Below are 21,946 nucleotides of genomic sequence, written 5' to 3'. Positions count from 1 at the left end.
GGGGATGCACGGGACGGAAGACAAACAACCAAGTCAGAGCATCCCTCACAGGGAGACAGCTCGGAGGCTGCAGTCATTCTGTCTGAGTGTGTATAGGTGCTGCCTGTTGGTGAGTCAGGATCTGTGTGTGTTTACAGGCACATCGTGTGTGTGTGGGTGGTGCTAAATAAAACACGTTAAATACGGAGGATTATTCGGAAACCACAGGAGGCTCCTCTGGTTTGTCATATTTACAGAGGAGAACTGAAGATGATCCCACCCCCCACCGCCCCCCCACTTCCCCCCACCACCTCCCACCACCCCACCACCCCTCCCACCTCACAAATTAGATTTGCTGTTGGAGCTAAGTCATTTTAATATGGGATCATTAGAGAGGGATGTGGCCTCAACTAGGATTCATTTCTCTTTCTCCACATGCTCCAGTGAACACATCTGACTGACTGACTGTGATATTTAATAATGGGACGTACTGTTTTGTTCCTGATGGATGAAAACATCACATCCGGGTTTTATGGTTTTTATGGTATATGTATTTTATTAATTAGTTTCATTCTTGTATTTAAATTCATTTAAAATTCATTCAGACTAAGGACGATAAATCTGATAAATGCTGCAAATTCTTTTCTCTGTTTGTGCAACTGGTTCTTACATGAGGCCCAATAAGTGTCACTGAGAAATTACATCCCCAAAACAAAACAAAACAAAGCAAAAACATAAAATAAAGGTAAAAATGGTTATTGATGCAAATGAAAAACATTTTTTTTCTGCATTGAAATAAGAGTCTGAAATCAGCGTCCTCATTAAGGTTTGGATGTAGTTTCCACAAATTTTTCTTTTATGGTCGAAAACATTAACTAGCTCCACAAATCTGAAAATGTTTTGTTCTCAAGGTAAAAATATGACAAGTTGTTATTTCGGAGATATAAGATTTTCATCTGACAACAGCATTATGCAGCAGTCAGCTCCAGTAAAGACGAGCACCAACTTCAAAAAAAAAAAGAAAAGAAAAGATCAATAACAGCGTCATAAAAACCTGAAAGCTTTTCTTTCTTTTGTACTTTATCACAGGTCTGGTTTAAAAGCAAATCAGTGGCAGCAACAAAAAGACTCCAAGAAAACAGATCTTGTTTTCTTGCTGCAGCCTCTGCACAAGATGAAGAATCCGTCTGACACTAATCCCAGTTATATTTGGAATTTATCACGAGACGTTTTTTGGATAGTTTATTGAATCTCTACCGAAAAAGAATCACCGCTGACGCAAAAATGGACAAAAAGTGTCTGTTTCTCTCTGCTGAAGAGTGAACTGAATCCTAATCAGGTCTAAAGTGATGGCTCTTACATAAGACCCTCAAATTAACCTGAAGCTGGAACCTCACTGCTGAGGCTGACGAGTGACGGCAGCAGAATCAGTAATAGGTGCAGGAGAGATGAAAACAAACGGTGAAAGGGATTAAAAAATATTAGGCTTTTCTTCTCTGCAGATCATTTGGCAGCTTAATTATGATGTTTATTCCCCAAACTGGGGGCAGATGTCTCAGTAACGCATGGATATCACGGAGTGTGCCAGGAGTTTACAGAAATGAGATTCCTAACGAGCGACGGCTGCCAGCTCATAAATCCGGCCCTGTAAGGCAAGTTTCAGGTTCCAGGCGACGGTACTCCGTTGTCATGGCAACAGATTAGGTGCAAGCAGGAGAGTGGAAGTTCAGGTATGTGGCGGCGCTCGTGATGGCTCACCTGCGATGGCGTGCGGGTCTGCAGAGTACTCCTGAACATCCAACACCCCGCAGTCTAAAGACGCCTTCAGCTTCTTCAGTTTGGAGGCTGAGGGAGCGATTCTGAACAAACCCTGAGACAAAGAAAAAAAAGTAAAAGTACTCAGCTCGGCTTTGAACTAACAGTCACATGAAATTAAAGAAATCTTTCTGTCCTGTTCTGCACCATATTTCAAACCATCATCCAACAAACATCAGATGAGGAAATGAACTTATTCCTAATGATGTTTGCCTCGTTCTTTTGTTGATGGAAAACATTTCCTGCACTCTCAGTGTTTCTCTCTCAAAGGTTCGTAACATGCTGAGTAATTAAAGCTGCACTGGTTCCAGTGAACAGCTCACTGGTTCCAGTGAACAGCTCACTGGACGGATTTCACATGGTCAGGGTGTTTGTTTTTATCATCACACATCAGTTAAACAGTCGAGGAAAAACGTAGCCTGCACCTCATTAGACACCGCTTCGCCTTCAGTAATTAAGAGTGACTTCATCTCACTGTCTCTCACTGGTGAACGTGTTTACTGAGTCTGTGTGTGTCATGTAACAGCAGTCAGGACAGATGCAGCGTGTCTGACCTCCTCCTGCATCCCACACTCCAGCAGCATGGTGACACAGGCCTCGATGGGGAAGGCAATATCTCTCCCGCTGAGCGCTAAGTGCTCCTCTAACGGTTTCCCATAGCACGGTTTCTCCACCCAGGTCTCTGTCAAACACACACACACACACACACACACTGAATCCTGATGCTCAGTGTATCCAGGACGTTTCCCAAAAGCAAACAGAAGATATATTTTCTGAGGGACTTTAATGGAACTGTTGTTGTTGTTCTCAGCCATTCACAAAAAGCAGTGAGGCAGTTTTTTACTTAAACACACTCACAGGTCGACTTAGTGACCACCGTGTTTTTCAAACTGCTCATTTCCATCAGCAAAACCTTATAATTGTTTACAGACGATCGTAAACATGTGCAGACTAACACACATGGACATGTTCTCACTGTGATATGAGCTGCGGGACATCGAGGGGTTGGAGAGGGGACAGCATCATAAACCAGGCCGGTCTCAAACTCACCCTGATGAGCTTTGATCTGGGGCAGAACACTCTGAAGCAGCTCTAATGACTTCCTGTGGTACTCCGCCTGGACCTCTATCAGCTGAACAGAGAGATGGAAAGAGAGAGAGAGAGAGAGTGAGAGTGAGAGAGAGAGAGCAGAGAGAGAGTGAGAGTGACGGACAGGTCGAATACATTTGTTGATTCGCTCACACCACAGTCTGGAGAGAAGCTGTACTTACTGTCTGGAAGTAGCTTGCATAGTCAATTTCTTTGGCCACAAAACTGTACATGTCGGCTGATAACTGATCCTGGAGGGAAAAGAAAACATACGTTCAAATAAAATCCACAAGCAACAAAACAAACACATGGTATTAGAAAAGCATTACTGAGGCTTTTAGGGTCATTTCAATCTATAATCTGCAGCTGCAGGTGAAATGTGTGTGACGTGTCGGGGCCACACCCACAGAGTGGAATAAAAACAGATCGCGTCACAGTTGGGCCGCGCTCCGGGTCCTGAAGAGCTGCAGCGCCACATATTTTCCACCTTTCCCTGATTCCCTTCCCACAGCTGATTATCTGGATCAGGTGCGTTCAGCCAAACAAGAGCTGATGAGGTGTGAGCATATCAGGGACAGATGGAAAAAAATGTGGTGCCGCGGATCAAAGCAAGAGAAACTTGGGTTTAAAAAAAAATGAATGGCCCCTTTTACACTTGTCATTTCAAGTGTCTCCTGTCAGGACAAAATTCAGACGAGATCCAAGTCACTTTTATTTAAACTCAAATCGACGTGTCTCTGTCGGCCAGATCACAGTCCATCGTTGGGTTTCCCTTCTCTTGGTGACTTTTCTTCGTCAGAAATCTCAGTGCTGTAACTTACTAACCAACAAATTCCTGTGTTGTAGTATTTTCTGGTTCTGAGAAGCCTCATATCATCCCGTCGTTATCATAATAAACCTCTGGCTGGAGCCAAAAAGTGACGGATGGCGTCTGAGAGCACACAACCGCTACGCTGGCGTTATGGAAATCAACAGTTCCTGTGCTGTGAGTAAAAGTGACCACTGACTCGACAGATCTCCATGCGGTTGGCTGCCTCCTCCATCTCTTCCCTGAGGTGGTCGGCCTTGGCTCCTGTTGGCTGCAGGTTGCTGGACAGTCCTGAGGACTTGGTGGACTGATAATACCTGAGAACAGATCAGCGCTTTGTCAGTGGATTTCAGACTTTTGCTGAATAAACAGAGAAACGAGGAGAAAGTTGTTCCTACTTTAATAAATGACGTGGCAACAAAACAAACCGGATTACTTAAGTCTTCAACTGACAAAATGCGATCACTCGACTATCTATATATCCTCATTCATTCAACTTAAGCCATTCTCTCTTCTAATTCTCTGTATCAGACTCTCCTCTTCCCTCTGTGTCTATCTGTCAGACTTCCTGTCTGAGTTGTGCGTCTGAACAGTCTGAGTGGAGATAATATGTAACGCTGCCAGAGGAGCTCAGCACACAGCGGGATGATGGGAGAAATTGTCTCAGATTTGGGTCACACAAAAAGACAAACTCACAGACTGGAGTGCAGTGAGGAAAATCACATTTCTCCATGTCACTGCTCGTAATGGCACTGAGCCGACAGTGAATCAGCGATCAGAAAACCGCCTCTGATTGGACGGGAGAAAAATTCAAGGCCACTAAGAGGTTTTCACACCTGTCCTCAAGTCTTCAATAAAGAAATGACGGCGAGTGGACAGAGGACCGAGCATCAAATCACAAAGTCATGTATGAAGAAAGTTTTACACATTATTTCATCTATAATCTACAACCTAATCCACCTTAAAACAGTGATCATGATGTTGTTAAAGGGGAACTCCATCAATTCAATGCATCAAGGTACAGTAACAGTATAACCCTGTACAAACCCTCAGACTGGGCTCGGAGAGCAAATTTTAGCGTGAACCTGTTGGATGGATCACTGTGAAATTTTGCAGAAACATTCACGGTTTCTGGAGGATGAATAAAAAATCCCAAACTATATAAAAAAAAAAAGAATAAAAGACCAAATGTGGCTCTAAGTGCGTTTTTCACACTCTAAACAGGAAACTGCAGCATGAGGAGGTTTAACTACAACATCACTACGTGCAATCGAATCCCAGTGACATTCAGTGGGAAGCTTCAGGACCAGTTTATTCACAGGGGATGGAGTTTCTCTCACAGCCAAGCCTGTCTCACACACAGACACACAAAAAGCCACACATGGCATCAGACTCACCGTGTGCGTGCAGAGTCCATGTCCAGGACCAGCTTTGCTAAGTGTTTCCTTTGTTTCTGGATGTTTGGGATTTCCACCTGAGAGAAAACGGAGCAGAGAGTTTTTACTTCAGTCTGTTGTTCGCTGGTGTGAAAGAGGACGAGGAACAGGCTCAGTATTGTCAGAGGCTTCGCACCTGTCGCAGAAAAACTCTCTCTACCTCCGTCTCTTAGTCTCATGAAGATCAGTTTACAGACGAATCAGAATGAGTCTCACGTGCAGTAAATCACATGTGAGACGTGTAGCTCGTGAAAAAATGTTATGCACAACAGTAAATGAGAACACGCGTGCTGTGGCCAGTTCATGTGATATTAAATTTGTCCTCTAATCTCAGGTCATTGTCTTGTTAGCACACAGACTGGATTTATTTTGTTCTGTTACTGTAACATGTTGTTTTGTGTTTTTTCTTATGAGCTGTAAACGTTCACTATCAATTTGATTTTGTCTTTTCCTAATGAAGCGTTCATTTTACGGTCCTTCACACGCCTTCGTCTCCGTACCTCTGCGAGGTCGTACAGAGGCTCGATGACGTCTTTCTCTATGGTGAGCTCGAACATGATGAGCTCCTGAGCGAGTCTGTCCTGCGTCTCGCCGCAGAGCTTCAGCATTTTCCTGGAACAGACAACAGGACGGGGACACGTCAGTGGGCAGTCAGGGGAGTTTTTCCAACACAGAGGATGAGTCACCACCTGTGCGAGGCTGTCACTACCACAGCTCTCCTGGAAAACACCACGTTTTCTTTACTTTTTTTTCATGAATCGTGGATGTTTATGCACTTTCACTCAGAAATCTAATAAACAGCGGTGATGCCTACACATGTATTGTATGAATTAATGCAGCAAGATGATGTAACACAATGTAATTCACTGCGGAGGTGAGAATAAACACAGCCATGAATATATGCATCAGTATGTGAATATAAAACACTTTGATTTCCTGGATTTTTCTCTTCCGGTTTTATGAAATAAAAAACAAACAGATTCTTTCTGCAGATGTTATGTTGAGCTTTTAGAGTCACCACATAATGAAGCTGGTTAAACGAAGGTTAAAATGAGGGGAAAAAGAAACGGTTCACATTTTACAGCGGTGAACAAACTGTCCTCGTCTTTCACATGTATTTCTGGACATGAATGGAAAATCACCTCTGGGTCACTGGGTGATAAAAACATTCCTTTCCCTGTCAGTGCTGAAACAAAATGCTTCCAATGCTACAGATAATCAATGATAATGTAAATTACTGTGTACGTGTGTGTGTGTGTGCGTGTTCTCACCCTAGTAGAGACTCGTCTCCGAGCACTGCCGCCCCGTCCACCATACATTGTGCGAGTGTTGTGAGAGGAAGCTTTTTCTACACAGAGACAAGAACAAAACACACAAACCATCGATGAATCAGCCGCCGCAGCCCGATCAACGCGTCGCTCAGCGCTGAAAAAACAAATTAAATGAATCACACACAAACTGTAACAGGCACTTAAATACAGGGAACATGTGAGCACAGCGCAGGACGACAAACGCACACACACACATCTCTACACACAATCCTGCAGGACCTGAAGGAAAACCCATCCCTGTTTTCTCTGTAACGGTTTGACATCATCAGTTTTGTATCATCTGCTTTCCTACATTTCCCAGAATGACTTTATTGTAAATGTCTGATGCAGCTTATTATTAAAGTTTGTTTGAGTTGATTTCTTTTGCCCCTGACTGTCTCTGGGTTGCTCGCTCTCACCGAGGGCGACCTGACAGACTTCTTGTCCACATCCACGCCCTGCTGGCCCTGCAGACATGCGGTCAGCTTCTTGTGTGTGCTGTGGGAAACCTGTTTGACCAGCTCCAGACGTTTCTCCACCTAAAACACACACACACACACAGAAAGAAAGAAATAAAAGACAGGGAACAATGAGAAATGGATAATAAACACATACACACACACAGACTCTGCAACCATATGTCAGTTTCAGTTTATGGCAGTTAGAGACGTGCACATGCAGGCACTTCAAGCCTTGAGCTAGAAGAGAGTTTAATTCAAACAGTCCAGGCTGCAGGCGTCTGTCAGAGCTGTTTGTCTCTAAAAATACTCGTACACAGAGCAGGTTGTTCTCAGCCGGTGGAGACCGTTACCTGTCTCACCGAGATGCCTCTCATTTCATCATTAAACCAACTCAGCTCAACCGATGTCGCTGCCACTGAGGGCGTCATCGATCAGACCAATTACAGCTGCTGCAGCCAAAGTCAATCAGTGGCGACACTCAGGCTTTTGTCTCACAGAGAGATTCAATTTCAGCGCTCATTAATGTTGCCTGAGGGCAGCTCAGAAAGCCATGTGAAAGAGTTATTTTATGCACAATGAATGCTTTACATCAACAATGAGAAACACACACACACACACACACACACACACACACACACACACACACACACACACACACACACACATTAGTACCTGTAGCAGGTCTTCACTTAATACTTCTGTTTTTTCAGCCCTGGAATAGAAGAAAAGAAAAAAATCTCTGTTAGAGCAGAGGGAGACCTGATAAATTACATAATTTATTACTGTGGGAACCGGGCAGGATACACACACAGTACTCAGTCAGTTTAATTACATAATTTGCTGGGTTTCTGTGCACATAATAAATAATATAGCAGCTGTAGCCTGGAGCTAATCATATAACAGGAATGTTTATTTTTTCCACACGGCCCCGGCTCAGGCAGAGGAAAAGCACAACTGAAATCTGAGTTTGGAGACGCATCCGTTTCACAGTGTTCCCTGCTAATGTGGTGATTTTGAACTTTTCAGGTAAAGATCAACAACCAGTGTGAAAACCCACTGGATTATCTGAAATCTGCACTGGCCTCAAAATCTAAGACACTCAAGTTACTTTAAATTGGACAAAAATACGAGAAAGCTTGTTAATTAATTTCCAGATAATGTAATAAAACAATTATAATGAAGAAAGACGAAGAGTCTGCAGTCGCAGTGGCAGCTCCGTGAGGCTGTGCAGGAAGCTAACACCCTGCTGACGTTCAAAAACTTCACCTAATACCACAAAGGTGAACAAATGAGACCATCACAGTCAGTGTGACTCATCCTCTGAGGAACATGAATGTCTGTAGAAAGATTAATGGAAATCCATCCAGCAGTCGCTGAGCGTGGACACATTCGTCCCTGGTTCTTTTACCAGACTTATCGAGTACGATCCGACATTTAAAGAGACTATTTCTCTGTTCGGTTCCTTCAGGACATTTTCAGGAAAAATCACAACACTGTTGTTGACAACAAGTCACATCCAGACCTTTGGGCCAGCGTACAGAGTGTGAGGACTCCGTCGCTGCCTTCAGCACAGACACGATGAATGACAGCTCGACCTAAATCACTCTGGATACTACGACATGTGAGGCAGTGAGAAACTAAAGGTTAATGATAAAGTAAAAGTGGTCAGAGGCCTTTAGAGAACATCACAGCAACAGGACGATATGATGTCGCAGGTCGCTCAGGGAGACAGGTGTTTGTTTTAAAAACAGTAGTTTGTTTCAGCTACCAAAGATGCAGAACATCACTCCAAACATTCAGAGTCTCTGCGTCTGCTCTGATCGATTATACGTCAGGCTGCAATCTGGCATCACTTTCCCTAAAAGCATCTCAGCATTAAGATTCACTGTTATTGGAATATTATCTTCAGAGTTAAAGTACGTAAGCGAGCTCTGGTTTCAGTCTGTGCAGCTGCAGACGCAGAAACCAACCAGGGTTTGACAACAAAACCTGTGATATATCAAAGGATTCGATGGTTTATTTGAACAACACTGCTGTGAGACTAACGCCAAAAATAAGGATTAAAGAAAGAAATTAAAGCATAAAATTTAGGATAAAAATATAAATACACAGCATGTAAAAGAGAAACATGTACATTTATCACAAAGATGCCATGTGCAGGGCAGAGCAAAGGATTCACTGAAGGCCGAGGACACATTTTCATTTTCCACCACTCATTTCAGAGATAAACGGAAGCAGCATGATCTCCCTGCACAGTGATTTAGACTCTGCTCACACCCTGCGACAGCTGACAGTAACAGGCACAGCACAGAACATTCCCTGCATTTCTGATTGTTTGTGTTTAAAAACAAAAACGATGCCGATTGTTCCGATTTTTATCGGCTATGATGAAACTCCCTGCTGTCAACAGCCTTAAAAAAGAAAGAAGTGATAAACAGATAAGTGTGAATCACCTGAGGTGAATTTCTTAGACCCTGGAGGCACAAAGCTCTGGTTCAACAAGTAGAAAAAGTTGTAAAATAGATCACATGGGTTTCAGTGAGCTGTGGTTTACGTTGTTAGTACTTATAAAGCCAAAACCTGTTTTCTTTTTACAGCTGAATAATTATCCAGTACTTTCCTCTTCAGAACAAATTGACAGTGATTTATTCCAACTTAAATATTTACTCAGTCCTGTATCTTCATGGAGAGAAATGATTTAAGTAATTGTCAACAACCCACAATGGTCAAAATTCACAGGCTTATTTAAAGATACAAGAAAGGAAACCAGAAACTTACAACCGCTCTGTCCTTTCTAACCACGAACAAGCAGCACACTGCCTTACCTCACGGCCTGCACAGCACAGACAACACCTCCCCTCTGAGCTCATCCTGACACAAACACTCTTTACTATAATTTGGTCCAAATAAAACCCCGGCTGACAGCACCCTGCGCCGTGGCTGTGTGCACTTACAGAGCCGTGCTGTTCCTGCGTGGGGCTCTAGTCCTGCTGATCTGCAGCTTTCTCTTCCACATCCCCCCTGCTAACAGGAGGGAAACCACCTGTTCAGGCAGCAGCCGAGCGGCAATAATGAGCCAGGAAAGAGGGAAAGTGGAGTGACAGAGGGAGGAGAAGGAGGGTGAGTGAGGGGGAGGACAGCCTGAAGAATGAGACCTGACTATCTGGTCCTCTCACTCGTTCTCTCATCACCCACCAATCTCTCTCTCTCTCTCTCTCTCTCTGAGGCATTTTCTGTTTTCAGCAGGTTGGTTTCTGCAGAAAAACAGATTCATACACTGACTGTATGTTTGTGACTCAACGCACACACACAAATAAGGAAAAGGACATAAAACACAAGACAGAAAAGACAGTTTAAACCCCGTTACGCTTTCTTTTTCACCTCACACACACACACACACCTTTGCTCTCCTAGCTTAGCTGGAAGCTTATTGATCTGGCTGAAGTGAAACAGCTGGACGTGGGAGGACAAAAGGGAAACAGCTCTTTTCATTCACTCTTCCATCTGCTCATCTGGAGTCTGTTCCACTGTGAGCCTCAGCATGCAGCGCCCTGACTGGCTCTCTTGTTCGTTTTCTACACCATCCAGCTCGTAGCTAATGCAGCTGTTTGAGCAAACGTGTGATTTTTGTGTGCTCATTTAAAGGAATATGCCACCAAAAAATCTTTTTCTTTTTCTATTTTTGAGCATCAGAAACCACCTGTTGGCTCGGAAGGAGGCCGTAAACAATCTGTAGTTCCATCATTTACAGATGTCGACAGCTGGATTCATTTTTTATGATCTCTTGTATCAAATGAATAAATGATGTATTTCATGCTTTCACCTCATCACTGCAAACTTCACTGTGTGAGCTACGGTGCTGAACGTGTTCACTGGCAGGACCAGGTCCATATCTCTCTGTGTCTGTCTCCAGTGTGTGTCTTTGTGAGTGACAGTGTCTCTGTTAGCACAGTCACAGTGGCTCTGTCTCTGTATATTGACTTAACCCAATTTATTTCAGACACACTGTGTACAAATCCAGGACTTTTCCTGAGGTTTGAAGAGGAGTAAATCACCGACTGTCCCCGCTGCTCTCTCCGGATTCATCTGTACGAGAGATTTACTGCCTCGGTGGACTTAACGATGGGATAATGATCCTCGTGCAAACACACTCACACACACACATAAACAAACAAACAAACAAGGTTAACAGTTAGTCAACACACCTGTGTGCTGCTCTGTCACACACTCAGACAAACACAGCTAAACTATGCACACACACACACACACACACACGTTGCTGACTTTTTTCTTGACCTCACAGGTTTGTATGTACTATATTTGCAGATCTATCGGCATAATGCCAGTTGAACTGTCATGTCCTCAATTACCAGCAGGAGGCAAGATTCGATAATACTTGGACCACACGTGTCGCTGAGGGAAACGGACGTTCCCCCACAGTAAAGTACTCAGAAATCACAATGGCAGTTTAAAAGTTTTCCTCACTCTCAGAATCAAAATCTGATATTTACTTACTCATCTTTTCAGAATTCAAACTAATTGAATTGAATCTAGTGATGTGGCAGAATTTTATATATGTTTTAAACCATAAATATCTACAACTGGAGGCTTGTGATGCACGTTTTTTTCCATGACAACACGTACGCCGCCGACACTTCCTCGTGTTCGGTGCTGCCTCTGTATATCTGCACGTGTGAGGAGAGGAGAAGGTCAGCTGCTAATGTGCTGACGCTTCCACTCGGGGGATTTGGTCTTCATGACGCAGCGTGACGTGGGGGTCGCAGCTGAGGAAGGGAGAGGCCGAAAAACACATGCTTCATATTTTGGTAAAAGATAAAAATCCCAAGGGAAAAAAAAAAAACAAGAAACCAGCCACAGAAAAAGACGACTAAACGCCAGGCATGATCACCTTTGCCTGAGAAAAGAAGGGATCAACCTCAGTCCTGACTGACCCTGACTCGGCCTTCTCTTCTCTCTGCAGCTTTTTTGTTAATTGTTTGACACATCAAGGGCGTTACAGCCTCAGGAATCAAAGCCTCAGCAGCACAGACTGTACTTTACTGCAGCATCAGCTTCTGTCGTCACACCCGGGATTCCCACTGGCACAGAGAAAAGAGGGAGGGAGGGAGGGTGAGGCGGGGGGAGACCGGGGGGGTGGTGGTGAAGAATACAGAAGCAGTAGGAGATAATAGATGTGTAAAAGGGTTTTTTTGCTCTGACAAACCTTTTGAGAGATTTTCGAAAGGGACCTGGAGCGAGAACAGATTGTTCTCTCGTACAATGACTCGACTCCCTTTGTTTTTCCTCTTTTCTCTGGTCCGGGACTTTTGGCAGGAGACCAGGCACCTTTTAATTGTCAGGCCTCACAATTAAAAAGGCAAAAAAAATTAAAAGGCTATTTCCTCAGTCCAAACACAGAAGCCTGGCAGTGATCCCTGAAAAGCTGCACATTCACTGACCGTTTTAGTGGCACAAACATGCTCAAATCTCTATTACACCAAAAACTCAGCACAGAGGCCATTTAAATTTCCTTATTTCATTTTATCATATTTACTGCAGCTGTGTTCATATTCAGGGAAAGAAGTGCAAAGTGCTTCTGCAGTCAGCCCTCATGAATCATTTGTGGCCTTGAAATAAAAATAAAGAGAGTATTAAGGGAAGGAGCAGAAAAGAAAGGTGTATGATGAAGGTCCAACAGAGTGATTCACTCGTCTGTTGCTGCACATTACCTGAGCAGGTCGACCTTTGGTAAATCTCTGTCTGTACTCCAGCCCACCTCTATTACACCAGCTGGGGGTTGTGGTTGTAAAAGCATTTATATTGTGATACTACTTTGTTTTTGTTGCTTTATTGTACCGTTTTACAGCTTTAATCACAGCAACTCTGCATCATATTAAACTCTGGGTGTTACTGAAGCGGAGCTGGGCCATGAAATAATGTGGGACTGACTGATAATATTACATGAAAACTACAATCTGAGCCATTCAGAACAATAAAGGTACAATCAAACAGCAGAAATGCTGTTATAAACACCTGCATTCTGACTAAATTCACATTTTTCCATCCGATTTCTCCATTTTTTTGTTTTTACTGTGCTGCTTTAAAAGCGTGTCGACACGCCGCAGCAGCAGCGGTAATTGCAAACGTTCTTGCGTTCTCCCCGTCACCTTCAGGCAGCTTAACACTCGATGTGTTCTCTCTGCCAACCAGCTTCACCACTCTCGCTGCTGTTTTAATAGAAAGGACAGTCCCAGTGGTGAGCGATGAATTTCATCAGAGACACGAGAGCTCGGTGCTGCACAGCGGAGGAGATTAGGTTCACCGTCAGGGGCTTCGCAGCAGCAGGGGTTAGATGTGATCCCTCCCAACATCTCACACATCACCACATCTTATTCTGGATATTATGCATTTTTGGATTATTTATCATTATTTCTGATGCATTATTGTATAAGGAGCAAATAAATGTAATGTAGCTGCTCATTTTTACTAATTTATATTTTCCTCTAAGATACAGTGAGATGAGAAGTATAAAGCCACGTCACATGGAAATACTGAACTGTAAAGTACAACTACCTCAGTGTCTGAGTAAATCTACTTAGTTACTTATCACCTGTGGTAAAGTGAAAAGTTTCCTCGACAGAAGAAAATCCTCAGAAAGAAGAGATTACAGACAAGCTGAGACGTCTCTGAGATGTCTTTACTCTGCCCACCTGCCTGCCAGCCGCCTGAGCTCCAATCAATACAACACCAATCATGTGTGTTTGGCTGCGTCTGGACAAACCCCGGGAGACGTCAGCCCTGAAAAAGCCATTTATTTTGTCTGATTTAATATATTTATTACATGTCTGCAGACGGGTCATTTAGCCCAGGCTGCAGTGATAGACTGTAGGCTATAACATGTTTTGACTGCAGTATTTAATATGCGTATACGACTTAGACAGGATTTATCTGGGAACGGATATGATGAGAGGAAACATTTAAAGCCGTGAGCTGATCATCCAACAGGCGCCGGCAGGTTTTCTGTTTTCAGCCTTAATTTTTAGCTTGTATTCGTTTACATTTTGTAAACTGACGTGTGTGTGTGTGCGTTGTGATGTGTTTCACTGAAGCACACACACACACACACACACAAAGAGCTGTTGAGAGCAGTGGCAGACCAGATGTGGCAGATGTTCATGTTATTTGCTTTGTGAAGGGGTCAGGTCAACATTTTTCTTCTCCCTGTGTTGTAGCTTAAACTGAGTGTAAACGTTGGAAGTGTGAACTCACATGACTGAAAAACTAATGAATGAATTGAATTCAGTCCATCTTAGGCAAGAAAATCGGTGCACAATGAGGGAAAAAATGGTTCAAGGACAGAATAATCCCCCAGGAGAAATGTTCCAGGTGAAGTCAGATTACCCAGCATGCTTCTGTCTAACACTAACTGGAGGGGGTAGGGGTTGCTATGGCAGCGGGGGTTGCAGCGACGGAGCGGCTGGATGGATCAAACGTTGGAGTGGAGAAGACGTGTGAAGACGAATGAAGCGTCGGAGTAAAGTGGAATCATTCCTCCAACGGCAGCGCCGGTGGCCGAGCTTTCATTTGTCACAACAGCAGAGCCACCCGAGGAGATCTGTATCTACACACACACACACACACACACACACACACACACACACACACACACACGCACACACACACACACACACACTCGTGCGAACAGGTCATCCCCTCCACTTCTGTAGAGTTGGGGAATAACAAATCATCATGGAGCCGTTAAACAAGCCAGCAACCAAAACCAAGCAGCAAATTTTTAGGAAATAATGAGGAAAGTTTTCATGAAATTAGCTGTAGAATAATCACCACGATATCTGTGTGCTAAATTTATAAAGTTTATAAGATATGCAGTGTGTGTGTGTGTGTGTGTGTGCAGATGAATAATAAACCCGTCAGCGTTTCTCTCTCCGCAGAAGAAAGTAATAAAATAATCTTTTTCAAACACGTTTTATTTATAGATTGTTCTATTTCCAGCTGTTTGATCAACTCTGAATATAAACCTCTGTACACAGGACAGATGTTTCACGCTGACTGTGTCCTCAGAGCACAGGGTCTGTTACAGATGCTGAATCTGACTCTGCTGCTCTGGACTGCGCTCGGAACAAACTCTGAGCTGGATAGAAAAACAAACAAACTGCAGGCTGATCAGTCAACAACAACGTTTGTTGGTGGGACTGAACAAAAAAAATCATTTTAGCACCAACATCAACTGGATGCAAAGATTCAACACGGAGCATTTTACAGCTTCATCAACATGGCAACCAAGCGGTTTCCTCCCGTCCAGTCTTTGTGCTAAGCTAAGCTAATCGCCTCCTGGCTCCAGCTCTGTCCTGAACGCACCCTCTAATCTCAAAGCGAGTGAGCACATTTCCCAAAATCCAGCTGAAATCACAAGTTATCCCTTTTTCACGGCCAAAAAAAAAAATGTGTCAAAGAGATTTTCAAATGTTGTGCTAATATTTTTTTAAAGAACTGAACAGAAGAAGGAAGGTCTGAAATCGCTGAGGCCTCTGAGTGGACGAACAGGAGAACAGCTTTCTGTCTGAGTGATACTGAAAAACAACTCCACCGTTCAGCTGACCTCTTTACATGTGCACCTTTAAGCTGTTTAACGTGCTGCATCTTAATGGTTAATGAGCAGCACAGTTCACGCCTGGTGGAAGTTTGTTTGGTGGCTCATTTAACAGGCAAAGGTAAAACACGAGACCCGGAGACATCAGCCAGGAACCTAACATGGGCTGTGATTTACAACCTGAGTCTTTTTCTGTCTTTTTGTCCGGCTGTTTGCCAGAAACACAACGGTGACGGTTCCTCCTAATTATGCCATTAGTGGTTAATGTTGCAGTGTGTACTGAAAAAAAAAAATTCAAGACTTACTAAAAACTTTTTTCATGATCAGGTTCAAACCTGCAATTAAATGTTTGGCTGAGTCTCAAAGCCCAAAGTAAATCTTCCATTCAACCACTCAGATATTCAGCCCTGTGCTATTTACATAAGGCCACCTTGATTCTGATGTCAGCGCAGAGCACATGCTGCATAGTAAACAGCCACAACACGACACAGCACAAGATAACAGAACACAACCCGAGGCCAGCGCTGCTCCAAACAGCACAACAAATCAAAATGCTGCTCACAGCCAAATGTTTCAAGCATCCAGGTCCAGCTCTCCTGAGAGGAGCGCTAAATCCCTCCAGCTTTTCTCAGCTGAATACAATGAAAACGGCCTGAGTCATTCCGGACTCACCCGGACCACCTCGGCCCTCCTGGCTCTCACGAGTGACAAGGCAACAAAACAGAGCAGAGCCCGGGAAAATAACATCCACCATAGGAGGCCGTGTCTTTAAATCCTCAGAAGATTCATGCTTCAACTCCTGGGACGAAATGTTGTCGCCTGAAAATGGCACAGAACGAGGTGGAAATGGCTGCTTGGAATATTTCTAACACGAAAAGACAACGGGTGAGTGAACTGTGAGAACTCGAGGGTGAGTCAGGGGAGTAAAGCAACACTTTTATCAGCTCAGGTCTTTTCTCCTGCGAGTTCCAGCAGCTCGATGTTCAGAGGACACTATTCAAAGAGAGCTTCGGAGAGCAAGTTTAACTGAAACTGCAGTGAAGAAAGAAAAATCAACCCGAGCAATAAAGGAGACAGAGACAAAATTCGGGTTTTGAAAAGTGGAAAATCCCCAGTGGACATTCGCCGCTCGACGTCCTCACAGTTCAGATCCGATTGAAACTTTTCTCTAAAAACTGCTCAGGCAGCCGCACAGACTGAAAGTTTAATGCTTCATGGTTTGATGGTATCAATATTTCAGTACAGCTAAAAATACAGTCGTTTCAACATATTGTGAAAACGGGCAGAGTGAGCGCTCTGAAGTACAACCGCAACTAACAATCACTCTCATTATCAGTTCATCTACTGATCCTCTTAATTCAGTTCATTCATTTGTTCTATGTGTAAAATGTCCATCACTGTTTCCCAGAATCCAAAGGTTCAAACGTCCGACAGAAAAAAACTTTACTGTGATGTAAAACAGAGACATGCATCCGATGCTCACAGTGGAGAAGGAACAAACACATACACACACACACACACACACACACACACACACACACACACACACACACACACACACACACACACACACACAAACATGATGCTCATGTGAGACTGCAGTAACCAGCATTGCCCTTGTCGTCATCGCTGCCGCCCTGTCTGAACTCTCCCACACTCAGCCTGTCGACTGTCTCCTCACACAACAGCAGAGCTGGAGAGACCTCACACACTCACATACACAGACACACACTCACAGGCACACACACACACACTCACACACACTCACACACACTCACACACACTCACACACACACACACAGACAAGGCGTCCTCGTGTTGGCATGCGATCCGACCCCGTGGCTTTATTTTCCTGTCTTTACACAGCTGGCCTGAATAAGAGTGATGGTGCTTCTTGACACAGGAGACACTGAAATGTGGGACAACAACTCCAGATTCACTGACAGCACAAGTGTGTAGCAACACAATCCCATAGAGTGTATATATTGTTTCTGTTGCTTTGTGTTCCCACAGTCCTCTCCAACCTCTGTTTGCCTGTGCAGGCAAGAACAACCAGCGTTTATCTATAGGACAAGTGCATCCTCTCAGTTATGTCCTTTGGTTGGACATAAGATGTGAGGTTTGTTTCATCTGAGGGGTTTTTAGATTCCTGAAGTAAAAGGATCCAGAACCTCGGAAGGAAAAAGCAGAAATTAGAGAAAAAAATAATCATGGTTCTGTGTATAACATATTCTGTGTGCTAACATCATTCAGTGCTCCGACTCCACTGATGGAAAGGAGTTTCTGCACCCGCACAGGGGGAAAGAAATTCATCATCCAGCCTTTTGGACGCTGCAGTAGCTCCTGTTGGTCCCTGCAGTCTGCTGAATGAGAGTCAACAACACAACACGGCAGCTGAAAACACGTGCTGATCCAGAAGCTGTACGTCGACTTAAAACAACCTCACCGCTGCATCTGTTCCATCCAAGCCTGTGGCCGTTTTTCTGGCTCGGCGCAGGTGAAATCCTCGTTCTTAATCCCGCCTGCAAAGCTGTGATTGCCTTAGTTGTTTTTGAATTTACAGATTCGGGCACATTGTTTATATCAGGCAGGCTGCACAGGTAAAACCCCACCGGGCAAATACAGGCAGTGAGCTGTTAAATGCTAATACATGTTAACAAATTCTGCAGGTGCTTTCCCACAGACAACTGAACATCTGGTGAAGTGGCTGTTCTTCATCCTGCTACAGACATGTTGTGTTTATCCAGCCCTCTCCTCCCAACACCACCACCACCACCCCACCCTCTCTCCTCAACAGAAGTTGGGTCAGAGCCAGCGATGGGGCGTACGAGGGTCTCACATATTTTGGCAGGCAGGCCAGAGCTCTGACGCTGCCTGTCCTGTTTTATCTCCCTCCAGCTCCGTTCCTCCCTCCCTCCCTCCTTCCTTACATCTCTGTAAACTTCTGTCGCTTCTGTCGAAGCCTCTCGTCACTCACTGTCAACTGTCCTGGCTCGGTGTAGCTGAGGAAACACACAGCGTTCTGGCAGCCGGGCAAAAGACAGCTCATTGGACTCGTCTCTGCAGGAGCGTTGGGACGGGGAGGCTTCTCTCCTGCCAAGTTCTCATCATACTCAACAATTACAGAGAATGACTAATAACCGAGAAGGAGAAAGAGAAGACGAACGGCCAGAAAGCATTCCCAAAGTTAGAAAATGCACCAAGGGTGAGAAATTCCTTGCAAACAAAAACGCCTTTATGTCCTCGTTGGCATCGCCAGAGCCATGAAATAACTCAAGCAGGTGACAGGCGGGACGAGACAATATGGTGCAGGGCCCTGGAGCAGTGACAGCATTGTCAAACTGACACAGGCTGTGCAGTTTTAAATGGAGTGTTCTGAAGGCTAACAACACGAACGGAGATCTGTGAAAGTCCAGGAGTGATGGAGTCGTACGGGCTCATTCCTCCTTTTCTCCTGCCTCTGCTCTCATATCTTCAGAAAAGCGAGGCTGGGCTGTCGCCGTGGATACCGCTGACCTCGTTCCTCCTCCACCATACAGCCAGTGCCTCACTGCTCACATGACAGCCTCAGCCTTTGTCCTTTCTCATTTCTCTGAGTGGCATTTTATGGAAAGATTCACTTCAGGCTGCAGTTTACAGCATGAGATCATTTCCTGTCGCTGACTTTGACATGTTTCACAGATCAAAGCAAACGCCACACCTCTGACCCGTGCATGTGTCCTCTGCAGGACAGGCTGATTTATCTGAAACGTTGTGAGAGACGCTGATTTGTGAAATGAGACACTGCCAGCAGCGTTGGAGATTTTTGTGTAAGTGCTGCTCACAAATCGTCTTTAAGAAACGGGCTGGTGAACAGGACCCAGACATTTCAGTCAAGGGTTCATTACACTGAAGAAAGACGACAGAAAATCTGAAATGAAGGGATGACAGGTGCAAACTGTGTGAGACATGTTGCACAAACTCTGTTTTTAAGCCTTTGGCCCGTTTTTAGGAGCCTGATGAAGCTCTGAATGAAGAGCTGATGATATTTTTACAGGTCGAGTGTTTCTGTCACAAACACTTGTGGTTAGATTTTTCTTAACACGAGTGTTAAAGGGTGAATGGAAGATGCACCAGCTGATCCAGCTGGGATCTGGATCAGCTGGGATCTGGATCAGCTGGGATCTGGATCAGGGCTCTGAGACAACATTTACAAAAACAAATGATCAAAGGTACCACAGCACCAGTGATTCATTAAGTACAGTCTGTAACTGTCAGTCATGTTATGTTCTCACACACACACACAGCATGTGTACACATGAATTATGAGTTTACACACAAACACAAACACGTGCGACTCCCACAGCAGGGAGGAGACAGCCGGCGTGAATCCAGGCATTACGGCAACACTGATGTCACATTTCACTGTCAGATCAGATTAATTGGTCCAGCAGCTGTTTCCAGCTCAGACAGAGTCGGTGAAGTACACACCGAGTTTTGATAACTAATAAAATCTGTGACCTCAGAGGAAGCAAACAGATTTTAATGAGCAAACAAATTCACAAAAAGTTTTACTGTTCATTATTTCTTGGGTTTTTATTTTGTAGTTTTGTTGTGTTAAATTTTGCATTCAGCAAGTTGGAAACACAACGTGAAAATAAAGAGCTGTCAGGTAATGTGACAGGTAAATCTCAGAAACTGACTTGATTATTATTACTGATGGAAGTGAAAGCAAAAAATACAAAAATCACCCTCCAGGTCCAGCAGTCAGGTTCAACCATGGGCCAGTTTTTATTCTGTGTTGTTAAATGTTTTTTTATTAGAACATTTAATTTGAGTATTTTATTCCTTTTAAGAATAAACAGATTCATAAATTTGTTGTTTTAGAGTTTTATCTGATGGCAGATGTCTAAACCGTAAAACTCAAAAAAAATGCACTAAAAAAGTTTAGTTGCACTAAAAAACTAACTGATGGGTTATTTTTCTTTTATCAGTGTGTCCATTAGACTGATACCTATCATTGATTATTATTATCAGATGTGACAGTGTCATGTTTATTACCATGACACTGTCGAGCCTGTTATTTACAGAGTTGCTGCAGATTTCTGAAACATTATGCAAAAGGAGAAACTTCAGCTTTCAGGAGAGTTTGAGGCAAATATTTCTGTTTGCCTCCTGTTGCTCTATGTACCATGTGAGTGAGACGAGGTCACATGTCTCTCAGTCTCAGTCGTCTGATGCTCTGACGCTGTTAATATGTCACCCTACACACTCGTGATAAACCACATCTGAGCTCTTCCTCCGTGTGAAGCCATTGTTAGAAAATACAGACTAAATATTTAAAAGAAATACAGGTAGAGGAAGTGCAATTAAATAAACTTGTAATTATGTGTTGAGTGTCTGTATTTTACAGAGACAACAACAGAAATTGTCCATTGACCTGTTTGTCGTTTCAAAATAACAATTTAAAGACGCAGCAGTAGGCTCATACTTATGATTTACTTCTAAGGCAGTTGAATGAATCGAGTTACAACCACAGCTGTTTGCTTCTGGCCATCAGCACTGAAACATGTCTCATAACGACGCCCCCGGAGCTTAGGCGCTAAGACCATACACAGCATCGTCCTGGACGGGGGCAACTGTTGAATCTTTCTTAATCACTTCCAGATATTTCTTCATAACAAAGACTAAAAATACCTAAAAAGTAGTTAAAAATAAAGATGTGTGTCCTCAGAGGTCAGTTCCAGATCAGACTGCATGTGTAATGTAATAATCAGGTCTGTAAATGACTCAACAAAATTTCTATTTCTGAAAATAATGTTCTCCTCCTCCTGAAAACGATGATGCTCTCATCCCCACAAACAAACAAACGAGTCTTATTTATTAAAAAAAAATAAAAATCAAAGTCATGTGTGGCCTACGGTGCAGAGGAACACGGGAGGCAGTGAGACTGGAGGAGAAATCCGTGCATTCCACAGCATCTTGTGACAGTGAACAGTCCAGACTGAGCGTCACTTCTGCAGCTTGTAACGGGACAATCTCACGTCTGAAAACCTCATTTGATGTTGTAAAAAACTGCAGCTGCACCCAGATTTTTTATTTATTTTTCCATCTGTGGTAAACCTCACTGATACATCTGTTTTCTATTCATGTTAATCTGATGCAGTTTTACATATTTAGCTGTCGACAGACTATAAAAAAACCATTACATCCGTAATGCTAACCGGCACTCATGGAGATTTACAGGTTTTGCATCAGACAAGTTGCTGTTTAGCTGATATCAATTACTTCTGGCTGAGCTCAGTTTCCGAAATGATATAAAAGCACATGTTTTACACTCTGTGTGATCGCTGAACATGTCAGTCTGACACCATGGGCATGAATCTGCTGCTACAGCACACTCCACTCTGGTTTCAGGATTTCCACCAGATTTTAGAACCTGGCTTTAGGGATTTGCT

General features: G+C 43.7%; 1 protein-coding gene across 2 annotated transcripts in view; it reads right to left on the bottom strand.

Moving 5' to 3' along the window:
• LOC121175495 (rho GTPase-activating protein 44-like) overlaps positions 1-21,946 on the bottom strand; it is a 56,326-nt gene that overhangs the window by 17,788 nt on the left and 16,592 nt on the right. For both annotated transcript variants that reach the window (XM_041029272.1, XM_041029273.1), the window contains exons 2-11: positions 7,571-7,610; positions 6,857-6,976; positions 6,399-6,475; positions 5,628-5,739; positions 5,089-5,165; positions 3,891-4,008; positions 3,066-3,134; positions 2,845-2,926; positions 2,349-2,476; positions 1,738-1,849 (exon numbers count right to left, since the gene is read on the bottom strand). In XM_041029272.1, the coding sequence (XP_040885206.1) occupies positions 1,738-1,849; positions 2,349-2,476; positions 2,845-2,926; positions 3,066-3,134; positions 3,891-4,008; positions 5,089-5,165; positions 5,628-5,739; positions 6,399-6,475; positions 6,857-6,976; positions 7,571-7,610 (935 nt within the window). The remainder of the gene's footprint in view (positions 1-1,737; positions 1,850-2,348; positions 2,477-2,844; positions 2,927-3,065; positions 3,135-3,890; positions 4,009-5,088; positions 5,166-5,627; positions 5,740-6,398; positions 6,476-6,856; positions 6,977-7,570; positions 7,611-21,946) is intronic.

This window comes from Toxotes jaculatrix, chromosome 21 (genome assembly GCF_017976425.1).
Source record: "Toxotes jaculatrix isolate fToxJac2 chromosome 21, fToxJac2.pri, whole genome shotgun sequence".
Lineage (NCBI taxonomy): Eukaryota > Metazoa > Chordata > Actinopteri > Toxotidae > Toxotes > Toxotes jaculatrix.
This window is presented reverse-complemented; position numbering and strand designations above follow the sequence as displayed.